This window comes from Atractosteus spatula, chromosome 5, assembly GCF_055471065.1.
Source record: "Atractosteus spatula isolate fAtrSpa1 chromosome 5, fAtrSpa1.hap1, whole genome shotgun sequence".
In the NCBI taxonomy this organism is placed as follows: domain Eukaryota; kingdom Metazoa; phylum Chordata; class Actinopteri; order Semionotiformes; family Lepisosteidae; genus Atractosteus; species Atractosteus spatula.
This window is the reverse complement of record NC_142710.1, coordinates 32,775,343-32,788,773: the sequence shown is the minus strand read 5'-3', so window position 1 is coordinate 32,788,773 and position 13,431 is coordinate 32,775,343. Positions and strand designations below refer to the sequence as shown.

Below are 13,431 nucleotides of genomic sequence, written 5' to 3'. Positions count from 1 at the left end.
CTTTCAATTGACTTCATCACTGCTCTTCTCGCTACTGATAGCTGGGGTGTGATGAGCGTACTGGAGCACTATGACTGCCATCGTATCATCCAGATGGGGCTGCACATTAGTGATGGTGGGGAGTCCCCATTGTATGATTGTCAGGGTGGCAATGCAGTGGATGACATGTGGCACCTAGCGCTCAGACATGAGTAAACAGGCTTCGCTAGTGGAATGAGACAAAATCCCATAAGAAAGTATTTACACACCATATTTCAAATGCATGTACATGTATTTCAAATTTACAGTTTCTATTATTCCAATAATGGTCACACATACTACTAGCCTGTGGCATTCATAGTAGACCCCTTGTTAATCAGCAAAGTTAATAGATAAATCAGCACAATGAACGGCATGTCTCAGGCATCTGCTAAAAGATTGTTTTCCCAATAATAACTTTGTGAATGTGTTGCATTTTTAAGTGATATGTTTCTTTTATTGTCCAGTCTACATAACTATAAGATTAAAACGGCTGAAATTCTTTTCTCAAACTAAACCCTGGTAGACTGTGTTGTGTAACAGCTGGCGCCCTCTTACTTAATCGTTGACTTTGAGGTGATGATACCTTTTTAACCTCTGAAAGGCATGTAAACCCTGTATTGCAATCAATAAAATTGTAGCAGTATACAGCTATCATATACCCTGGCAAATGTAGAACCCGTTTGCTCTGTGGCAGATAGTGTTGCCACCAGTTCAAGTCTTCCATGAATCACTCCAGAAATGTTCTCAGTGAAATATTGATTCTGCAGACTTTTTATGTCCTATGTGGGCAGTGTTTGTGCTTTGGTGGTTTTATCTCTGGAAAACACCCTATCGAGCCCTTATTGCTTATTGCTGGATGTTAAAACTGGGGCATTAGCATGTTTTGAATGATCAGTATAAACATTAAACTACTTTCCCCAGATAAAAGGTGGATGAACACCCTGCACCTGAGAAAAAAGGAAAAGATGAACTCAAGAAAAGCACTACAGTACAACAGACTGTGGAAATTGAATACCAAAACCTTCTGCTTTATTCCATTGCAATTCTTTTATTTTGTTGATTATATAACTAAATAAATTATGTTATATAAACAGTTAATGAGCTGGTTGTAAACAGTACTGAAATTATAAAGATCCATCAACGATATTTGACAATTTCGCTTCCCTTGGGTTCCACTTGACCAATTCAACCTGCTGCAGAAATATTAAAATGGTAGATATTTCAACCATCTGGGAAAGTCAGGCGTACACACAGGCTAAACTAGTGTGTTAACCAAGCAATGTCACATTAAATTAATGAATAGGGGTCTTATTCTAACATCATGAATATGTAATCAACTAATTAATTTGTGGACTACAGCATAGAACTGCTGTGTATGAAGTAATGTGTATACATTATGAAGTACAAAGATATACACTCTTTAATTTCTGAAGCTTATTGATGGACAGTGAACTGTGGATGGGAATACGCATTTTGTAATTTGCATATTAAAATATTTGCATATGTAATAGTTACATCTATTAAAATTCTGTTCCTGATAGTACAAGTGCTACTGGCTAACATAGACATTTACACAAGTCAATATAACTCCCACTCTGTTCAGAAAATTAAATGCTTTTACAGTTTTGGAACAATGTCAGTAAATTGAATCCAGCCAACACAGAGTTTAGCACAGATGCTTTGATTTGGACTTTTCTGCTATGTGGTACACTATCGTGACTTTGTGCTTTTGAAAAGCTTGATTTTATGGTATTTATCTATATTGAGAAGTATTTCCAAATTTATAATTGTTAAAGATTTGTATATAATTAATCATTATAATGTATATTGGTGCATCATTTTCAACAGAGAACTGCACTTCACTGTCACAGTAGTCCCTTGTGCACCAAATTCCCTACTCTCTTCACCACTACTGCTGGGTCCATTCCCTCCTCCTGTTCCTACCCCTGACAAAGAAATACATTAGACTGCTGAATCAATGGAAATAGCTTGGAGCATGTGAGTTTTAACCTATGCACCTCAAAGTTAATTTAAAGGTATAGGTCACACTTCACACACTTAAACTAAAAAATACTGGATCTTAAAATGCTGCCAGGGATTAAAAATAAATGGAGTGTTGTGTGCTTAAACCTGGCTGTATATTATGGGTTGTTTTCACTTAAATATTTACTTTAGCACAAAAGGGACAAACATCAAATGTATGAATGTATGTTATTCAAAAGCATTTGATAAATTGTATTTGATAAATTAATAAATGATAAAATGTATTTGGTGTCATTTTTACTGATCATTCATGAATGACTATGATGCAGTCAAATGCTTTTGCTTTAGCACTAAAATTACCTCATCAGTAAAAGAGTTGATTGGGCATTGCTAATGAGTAGGGTTTAGAGTTTTTCTTGAGTAATTTTCTAATCTGTACTTCAGTCCTCCAACACCAAGAAGTCAATATAGCCTATTCTAAAGATACATTATAATCATTAAACTATATATATATAGTATACAGTATATTATATGTGTGATATATTGATATATTAAACATCCTACTGTGGTAATGTCATTTAAGAAATACTTTACTGCAACATACACACAAGCATGTAGTTGCACAGCTACTGTATACATAGCTATTGAAACTTAATTATGTCTATTTTATTTAGAATTTTATTCAGTTTGCAGCAAAATTCAATGTGAAGGTAATGTTGTTTCCTAGGGGACTAGCTTGTTAGTGACTGAGCACCTGCCCACTGGAAAGTCATTTTATTCACTATCATACAAATGTTGCCCATGCTCAAAATTTACTATGTGGATACTCTGAATTTTCTGAGTCACCACCTCCCCCTGTAATTCCCGGTACATTACCACAGCAGTGGTGAGAATTAGCCCCTCTACAATGTTGAAAGCTTTCTTGCTTTACCGTTCACAAGATTCCATTAAGTACCTTGCCGTGAAGATGCTTTTGGAAACCATTGTGTGTGCAGCTTTTAAATTCTTTTGAGTTTGGTTTGTAAGCATCTCAGCAACTTGGGACAGTTTCAGCAATTCATTTGATAATACATCCTCACATTCCACTCACTGTGCCCTTTGTTCTGACTCAGCTGTCATTGTAAATCCACTTTTGATGTACTCTGAGTCATATTTTCTGACTACATATTTTTTCATATATTTAGAAACTTCTGAAGCCTCACCACAATCATTATTTTTGCCTGTTTAGGAAACAATCCATTTCACCAAATTAAAGAAACTGTGAAGCGGGTAGCATGCCTTCTCAGGTTTTAAATTTAATTCTCAAGAACCTTCACATATCACTAATTGATCCAAGTCGAGTGCACTGTTGAAAAAACAATCATGCACATTTTTTTAATGTCTTATAATATCACACTTTTAGAAAGAGGGGGAAATACTTTTTAAGTATAATTTATCTATTTTGTTGCCATAGAGTGGGGAAAAAATAGTATTAGTATTTGACAGCTGTCTTCTTAATAAGTCCTTTTTTAATTTAGTGGTTTCTTTTTCTCCACAGACCACTTGGTAGAACCTTGCGAGCCACTCAATGGGTCCCAATCCATTGTTTGTGAATAATTAGGTATTTATTTTTATCAATGTATACATTTTTTTGTAAGCATTTTCAAAACTAACTTTTTTCAATGTACATCCTTGTTAGAAAGCTACTTTCTGACAATCACAGGAAACTGTAGGCTACACATTTTTCTGGTAATACCGCATTCTTTGTGCTGATTATTTTATATCAATCATCTGTTTCCTTATAATAATAACAACCAATTTGTGTCGAATGATAATATTCACTTCATTTTTTCAACTTGCATTGTTTGTTAATGAAAACTCATTTAGAAGATATTAAAGACTTGGCAGATGTGCTGTAACATCTATCAAACAAATGAAACAGATCTGATATGTAAGTGTCTTTAGTACATACAGTATTAATGGGAAATGTAGTGTAACTGCATTTCAGAAATAGATTTGTACCTCATACAAATAAGGTATCATATCCATTGGGACACAAAAACCTGTCCATATATTCATGGCAGGAGTTGTCCGTGTCTGTGTTGTGTCTGTTTTATCTTGTAATTTAGAGTAAATTATCTTGTAATTACATTACATTACGTAAGTACATTATCTCTTAATCACATTATATCAATGATCATGTGAATGTGTGAACAACCTAAACAACCTAGAATCTACCAAGAGCTCATCTGTAACTTTGGGTTTAGTGCTCGCAACAATGTCCAATGCTGCAGAATGTGCATGGACTTACTGTACTTTTGAATGGGGTTTCATCATAATGAAATGTTACAATTTGTACCTGATGTGAACCCAATTATTATAACCAAGAGGACTCTCACACATATCTTTAAACAAGAAGGAGTGCTCTGTGCAATCGATTCCATTGTTTAAAACTGAAAGTCAACTAATGATAATAGTATTGTACGACAATTGTGCTATCATGTGATTATTACAAAGTACACGATAATGTACTGTACTATCTTATAATTATTAGATAATTTATTATCTTATAATAACGGGATAATATACAATCTCATAATAACAAGATAATTCTCTCATATTTACAAGATAACATATTACATATTTATATTTTTTTTTCCTTGATGGTAGCAATCATCATATGTAACATTGTATAAGAACAAATTTTCAAATGATATAGACAAAGTGGATTAACCATTTACATGTGCACAACAACATTTTGCCAATGTTATGTAAGAAAAAAAGCTTTCCAGACCCCCAGACTCCTTGCATATATAGTCTCTACACAATTATTAGCATATTCTTCTATGAAATATTTTTCTTTAAAATACTGTTATAATACTGTTTAAAAGTAAACAACATTATAGTAAATTGTCATATCTGAATTTTAAAAGCCAATTATACACACTCAAATGATAAATAGCAGCATACTTGTCTTGCCAATTCAACTGCAAAATTCTTACTTCATTAGCTGTTCTGCATGACTACTAATCAGATAACTGATTGTAATGGTAATGAATAATGATATAAATCTTAAAATTTGATTTGACCTCTATACTTGCATTTTTTGTCATACTTTTTTCATTATATGCAACAGTGTACATTAGTTACTGCTTTTAAGCATCACTTTTAGAGCCTTGTTGATATCTTTTATTGTCAGAATACATAAAGCATAAAAAAACATTTTTTTAATGATGCAAAAGGAGATGGACACCTGTGTGTCCTGACTAGTGAAGGTGTTCTGTCAAAGTGCAGGTTGAGCTCTGTGGCCCTCTATGGCAACTACTACAAACTACTAAAAGTTTGTTTTGTGTATTAAATATATTATATTTATATAATATATAGTATATTAAATAGAAAGACAATGTGCTCTGTTATAAAGGGATTACAACTATTCACATCCACTTTAAGTATCCTGTCATTCCCAATATTGCTGAATGAATATAACTGACAGCCCATTTAAACATTGTTCACCAAAGTCAATAAACACACTTTGACCTCAATATAACTATGTTTGGATCGTATTATTTATCTCTGTGTTGTTGGTTAGATTTCAATGTCAATATCTGTATTTATCACAAACATTACCAATTTTACTTTATAAATTAATTTTCCAAAATAAATTAATGTTTCTCCTTCATTGCTCCCAGCAATGCTTTATGTGGGCTACTGTACCTGGCATAATTAACTTTAGTAAAATGAACGACAATTCACTGGTTGACTGGGAAATACAGTAAATACAATTTGTTTTCTTGCTATCCATCAGGAAGTAAATAACAAACATTGTTTAGTGCTTAAAGTATTCCTATTTTTTACTGTATACCTTTCCTGGGAAATACAGCTACACCCTGTGGGGGTTCTTACATACAGACCGCTATGCTGTAGGAGTTCACCTGAGACCACCAAACCTATTTGTGTTTTGATTAAGTCTCAAGCTCCTGGCTGCATGGGCAAAAGATTAGAAAAGTAATCTTCTACACGACCTAGCTCTCGTTGTGCATTTTGAACAGTTTCTCAGATTTAGATCAACACAGCATTTCTGAGGAGATAATTTGTTCTTCATAAAAGGCTGATAAAAAGAAATCACTCCTTTGGGGTAAACTTAAACAGTATGTATTGTCTTTATTGCCATGTGTTAAGCTTTCTTGCAATATCTCTAAGAGAAGTGTAATGAATTCAACATTATTCTTTCAAAGATACTGAATGAAACATTATCAAATCACTTGCAAAGGTTAATTCCACACTGAAAACTAGAAAGAAGAAACACAATCTTTCGTGAAAAAGGCTCAACAGCTAAAAATTGTTTCTTCTTTCTAAGAACCAGCAGAAGCTTGCCATTTAGAATGGAAATGCAACAGAACAGCAGCAAGGAGTTTGTTTTGTGCAAACAGTCCCAGAGAATTGTACTAATTAATGAATGGTACCCTAGTAACTAAATCAGTGGATCTTATTTCCAAAGAATCTACCTACAGTACCTTTAAAAGTTCTCTGCATCAACCTTTTAAAAAATATTTCAAAACAAGCCCATTGATTGTGACACATTCAGTTATTTTTGACAGCAAATAAAGCACACTTGTACAAAGATTTCACAGCAATTGCTCTTTTTCTCAAACATTTCACACTATACCCTTTTAACCTAAAGTATCCTCATATTAAATTCACCAGCTGATTATTAATTTAGTTCATTTATGCAGAAAGGCAAGAAGAAAGAAAGAAATGTTTCCAATGTGAAACCTTCTGAACACATTATTGAATACACGGTATGGATTTTATATTTTTAGGTTCATTTGTCAAGTGTGCCTTAAACAAACTGTATTAAAGCTGACAGAATTTAATGAAGGTTAAATGTAATGTAATGAGCCAATGTAATGTTGGAATATTACTATGCATTTGTATGACTTCAGTGTTGTGACTGACTCACACAATAGTCTTCTAAGCCTTGAGTAAAACTGGCTCTTATTTTTACCCATCTACAAACACAAGTCTTCCAATTTTATTAAAATAATATTATAAAGGCCAAGAGACTATAAGGAATAGTCAAAGGATATTACAACAGTACAAGAGCTAAAGTATCCTAGAGAGATGATGAATTATAGCAAACAAAGTTCTTTAAATAATAATTGCAAAGAGGAGGTAAAGGTATAAGTGTTACAGGTATGAAGAACACTTAAGACACTTAATCTCCATGGTTCAATGGACTTCAATTGTACATCGGGAAACAAGAATTGTCATTCATAGGCCTTTAACAAAACTTTTTCACAACTATTTCTAGACAACGGTCACACCTACTGACTCGAACGTTGCTAATGTATCACCCATCTATAAAAAGAACACAAAGCTAAACAAGGAAATACAGACTGGATTAGATCTAAAATTGCAGAGACTATGCAATGGCTGCCTAGACAGCTCAAGTAAGTAAGGGAATGGACCATGCAGGTTCCAACAGACACGGATAACTAAAAGAACACCATGATAAAAAGTCCACAAATTAAGTCCAGAAACAGGCTGAATTCAAATAAAATAAAACAAAAGTAGCCAGGGAAAAGAAACAAGGAGTAACCAGAAGAAAGAGAAACATGAAAATAACAACAAGTAAAAGAACAAGGACTGAAACAGAACAGGAGCTGTACAGAACAGTACTTGAATTTAAAAAATTGTTAATGAACAGGAAATTCGAACAGGAAAGTGAATTCTGAAATTGAAATGATGTAATAAGTGCAGTATCTCAAAGATGCATATTAAGATCACTGCTGTTTTTCCTTTGAAATTTATTTGAAATATCTACTGTAAGTTGTGGTATAGCAAACAAACCTGTCAACATTGCAAAGAATACCAATAGAGGAAAAAGACTAGGCATATTGCATTGAATATAAACAGGTTAAGAGTACTGTATACAGGTAGAAAAAACAAATTATAAATATTGTTACAACTGGGGGGTTACAAAAATGGTGAAAAAACATGAGTTCTTTATCCTCTGGCACAGCTTTGTTGAAAAGAGTAATAATCCAGGCACACTTGGTTAAACAAATATTATTAACAGTGACAAGGCACAAATTACACTAAACACAACAAAACATACAACACACAAGTTACTCTATGTACAGTATTTACAAACAAGACATTTCAGAGGCCTAACATTCTAATCACCCAGAAAACCTCCCAGACATCTACTAAATAAGAAACTCTTAAATTATGCCTACAGAGGCCAAATAAGAGATATGTTAAGGCAGCATATGCCAGAGAAGATGAAGTTTAGGACCCTATGCGGAAGTGGAAGAGAGTTCAGAAAGCAAGAATTGAGGAAGCCGGGTGTACTTATCCAAGAAAGGCGAAGTCAGAGTAACCAGAATTACAAGAGAGAGATCAAGGAAGTTGCTTCTAAGGCGTGGACAAGAGGCTCGATAGGGAAACCCAATTCTGTGCACAGAGGTAAATGTGAACAGTTCTTAAGTAGTGTGCAGCTGTGAGGTGTGATAGTGATTGAGAGGGCTGATTGGATAATTAGATATGATGTCTGTACCTTCTGGAATTAGTAGAAGCTTGTGTCTGATTACGAGAGGCCGTCCAAATAAATGCAATACAACCTGCAGTTGAATCTCTCTTTCTGAAACCCGGATGCCACAAAATAAATGGGAGCTTATCTCCCTATTCTAAAACACACCCACAAGCAGGAAAGACATCTCTAACCATGGTATCTTTACACAGGCAATCCAAGTTCCCTAAAAACACAGAATAGCAAGATCTCTCTAGCAAGGTTCACTTAGCTCCAGTCAGTTTTGGTTTGGATGATCATAAAGTAGGGGCTCTCACCTGGCGCAAGCTTCAAGTTCCAACTCCTCTCTCCTCTTCTATTCTTCCTTTTTCTTTTTCTCCCCTCTTCTTGTTGTATCATTTCTTGTTCTCTCTCTGTGCTCTTTCCCTGTGCTCTTAGTATGATCTTATATTGTGTGTGTCTGTACTGCTCATTGACAATCATTAACCCACAACTTACCTAGGTATACTAGGTAAACTTTACAATGGTTTCTGATTAAGGGACCCCCACATCTCAACAAACATCCTCTCTGCTTTGATGCTAGAAATGTTTACTTTGCCAAGTGTCACAAACTTAATCTAAAATCTAATAGCCACTCCTCAGTCACCTAAACCTGTAACAATATAAAGTGGGAAACACCGAGATTGAAAAAATAACCCATTCTTCATTACTTCACTTAGGTAATTGCATACAGTTTCTGTCATCATGCTACAATACAGGTATTGCTATTTTGGAGTCAGTAAAAAAGAGTGACCAGATATATCCCTGAACTTCAATGTTCTACACTGACAGAATAAAAAAACTGTATTTTAATTTTATTTCAAACATTCCATATCCGTAAAAGGCACTTTACTACAACAACAATTCAAGGGACTTCTTCAGAATCAGTGAAAGACACATAGAAACTATACTGACATACATTTAAACCTGTGAACAGAAAGCTGCCCCGTCATGTTGTTGAAACTGATAACTAAATTTATTTCAAGAAATACCTAGATTTGAGAATTTTGTCAATTAGGAACTATAAACCAAATGATGGGCTGAATAGCCATTTTTTTCTACTTCTCTTCCTCCTTCTCTTAACTTTTGTATCAGTGTTTAAAATACTCTCTGGCTCCCATTCTCTGTTCACACCCTGGTTAAAACAAGCTTGTGATTAAATAAGCAAAATATTGCTTTTTAAATATATATGGTGTATTTGCCTTTTTAGTAAAAAATGGACTAAAGTACTTGATTTTCCCCAAAGAAAGTTGGTTTATACCGTATCCCTAATATAAAAGAAAATAAGATCAGTGCTATACTGTTTCACATGCTGTTGTTGAATGCTATGCATGTTCAGGAACAATTAAGCCCCCACTGTGCTCTACATAGACCTTAATTCATCAGGTTATAAAATCCATGAGATTATATAGTACCCATGGCCCACTGCAGGGGTTACTCTCAGACCACTCAATCCAATATGCAAAGAGTGCTAACATACCACATGCTGTTCAGTTACCTTAAACTGTGTTCTTAATACTACTTTATACCCCCTATTTGAAGTTATTGCAGTTTGATGGATTTGAAGTTTAGATGTCATAATTATTGATCAGGTCTGACAAACCTGTGACAAACAAAACCAGATCACTAAAATATCTGGTCACCATCAAGGTGAAGCAATACAGCATTTCAAGGACAAAAAGCAAGTGTACAATAATTGAGGATTTGCAGCCTAATCCTTATTTGAAAAAGGCTGCAATCTCATGGCCAAAAAATAAATTTAAAGCCCTTTTGATTAAAAACCATTAAAGCAATTCACCTCTTGTAATCCACATTAAAAATATACTAGTATTATATCACAAATTTCATGTTCACAAAACTATAAATAGGTACATTTTAAAATCAGAAGTAAGAAAATGACAATGGCAATAAATGAGCATACAGAAGTCTATTTTACCGTAGTCTTAACCCCAAAATGCAACACTAAACACTTTCTAGTAACATCGCTTTAGATACCATTTTGTAAAACCTTACCACAGATGTTTTCTTGTGGTTTTTATGAACTGATTATATTATAGCTGTGCTTTAAAATATCATGTCAAACATTTGAATGCACATTTTCAGTAACAAATGTCCCATCAGATACATTAAGAGTTTCATTAGAATTTCTAAAATATTAATTTATTCTGTTATGCTGCTAGCTATAATTTCAGAGATTCAGAGATTGGCAAACTACAATACTGAAATGTATTTGTGCAAATTCACCATCCAAAACAATAACTGATGCACAATTCTTTTTTTGTATCTTGCGAATGTTTACAATTCTTGTACATGTTGGAATATCATCATTGTCAATGTCTCAGTATCCAAATGATTGTTTTTCAGCATGGCCTGATCATCATGTTTTGTTTCTCTGGGAAGAAAATCTATCAATACAATCTTTTTATACAAAATCTGAAAGAGAAAACATTTAATTTATGTCATTTTAAACATTTCCTCTAGGAATGCATCCATTATTGCAATCCACACAGTATTAGATTGTGAATTTATCATAAATTAAACTGTTGTCTTGTCATTATTTTAAAGCATCTTTTCACAGTATAAAAAAATGTTTAAACCAGATGAAATGAGAAGAGAGCCTGTTAGCTAGACATTACAAAAACACACTAATAGGTTTGCATATGTGCTTGCTTGACTATGAAAAAGTAAAATATTATTTTAGACCAGTAGATGCTTACCTGTTGTCTCTTATGGGCCAGATTATCCAATACATTTAGCTCCTTTCCAAATTGTTGGTATGCTTTTTTCAGATCAATCTTGTTGGATGAAGTTCTGAGAATTTCAAATGTTTTCTGAATCTGCAATTGAAAAAAGAACAATTGGCCACACAGAAGCAAACTGGATTTCTTCTAAAAAATCAACCTTAATTTGCCTGCAAAGATAAATTTTCTTTCATGAAGACACTCAACGATACATTAATGAATGTTTCCTTAAATTATTCACAAACTGTGAAGAAGTGCTTAGTCATTGAACCCTCTTTGGGCTTTAAATTAAAAATAATTTAATTTAAAAACATCATATACAGTAATACATAGAGAAAAAAATGCAATGTTTTATTTTTGCATTTGACAAAAGAAACTAAAAATCTTCTGAAAGTTACAGCCGTCTTTGTTGTAAAGACGAGACATGATTGCTCGATATGACCTGCCCTTTTATTTAATCTTTTCACATTATTTAATCTAGATTGTACTCTTGTTTGTTTCCATTGTTCTTTAACATGTAACTTGACAGATTAATATAAATGAGAAAAAATTACAAAAGGAAGTCTATCAGTATTATATTATAATGTTTTAACAACTACTGTAGGTCCTCTATAAAGTCTCTTATCTCACTGAAGAAAAAAAAATCTTGTCTCACTGTGCTTCTACAAGCTCAGTTATATTTAGATATTTGCTAACTGTGAAGTTTGTCTTTAAGCAGAGCAGCTGTGTAAATTTGTAGGACAAATGTAAAATCATTTCAGGTAAAAATTAAGCATTTACTGTACTACTTCTCTTAAATTCTATTTTTACAAATTTCATTACGATACTAAAAGTAACATATTCCATTAAATCTTTGCATTAACACTTTCTACTCTTAACAGGAAACCCATGACAACAGCAACCTAACTCACCAGTGCTATTCTATCTAGGTCACTGTTTTTTTTTAAATGAACTGAGAAGTGGCTTAGTTCAATTTCAGTCAGGTATTCCTCAAATTTCAGATTTGTTAACTGTCAGAACATCTTCCAGACAGCTATTTATTTTAATTACTAATTACATTAGAAGCTAAATATAGATAAATGTTTAAAACAGAATAAATAGCTGCACTATACAGTATATAAATGAATACTGCACATCATTGTTATTTTGCATGTTAAAATATGTTCCAGCAGGTAGAAGAATATAATGTAAAACTGCAAAATCATAGTGCTCACAAATTAGAATATTATTGTTTAGAGTATTGTTAGAGTATTTATTAATAAGTTATAACTGCATAATTCCTCTTAAACATTGTGTGACAATACATGCCCTCAGACTGTTATAATGTTGCAGCACGCATGCTAGCCATGTCAAACGATCTTTGGGATTTTTAGTTGCTTGGCTCTCCATAGTTACTGTACTTGAAGTCCCTCCAGAATCCTAGCTCTCTCATTGGTTCCATTCTGGAGGAGACTTTATAGCTCCTTCCTTTTCCAGGTTTCTCCTTTCTGTTCTCTCTTCTCTAATGACAAAACTAGCAAAAGACTTTTACACATGGTTCATTCCACAAAAAAAAAGAAATCTGGCATTCTCTAATACACTTGCACTAAATTCCAATGCCTACAGATGCAGCCATTCAAAATGTGTGTCAAAAGTCATGTACACTGTAATCTTAGCGCGCTGTTCGGCTTGCCATAGAAGATTGGTAGATGGCACTTGTGGTACATTAGATGTTAGTTAAACGGTAGCTTCATTTAACCTGTTGTACTTGTCACAAACCACATTCATACGTACACCTCTTGCCGCCAACATCCGCGCACTAATTAATCAATTGTCACTCCTCACTCTCTTCCCTATTTATACCCTCTCACTCGACTCAGTCCCCACTCACTATTGAGAATAACCTTTGGCTTTCTCTTGTGCACTTTTTCTATTATCGACCTGATTTCTGGTTACCGACCTTGTTTTTTTCTCTGGCTTCGACTTCATCTTGCGTTTTGGATCTGGATTTGGAAACTCTTGATACCCAGAAGATATTTTGGTAGCTGAACACCCCCCTCCCAAAGTACAATAATATTTCAGAACATCATTAACAATATCAATTTATTAATATAAATATATATATTTACAGTACTGTATATACCTGCTAGTGTTAGC

At 33.7% G+C, this 13,431-nt stretch overlaps 1 protein-coding gene across 1 annotated transcript in view; it reads right to left on the bottom strand.

Moving 5' to 3' along the window:
- The window catches only part of LOC148834983 (catenin alpha-3-like), a 634,761-nt gene that overhangs the window by 566,309 nt on the left and 55,021 nt on the right, over positions 1-13,431 (bottom strand). Inside the window, exon 5 of the mRNA XM_088915226.1 lies at positions 11,272-11,391. Within this exon, the coding sequence (XP_088771352.1) occupies positions 11,272-11,391 (120 nt within the window). The remainder of the gene's footprint in view (positions 1-11,271; positions 11,392-13,431) is intronic.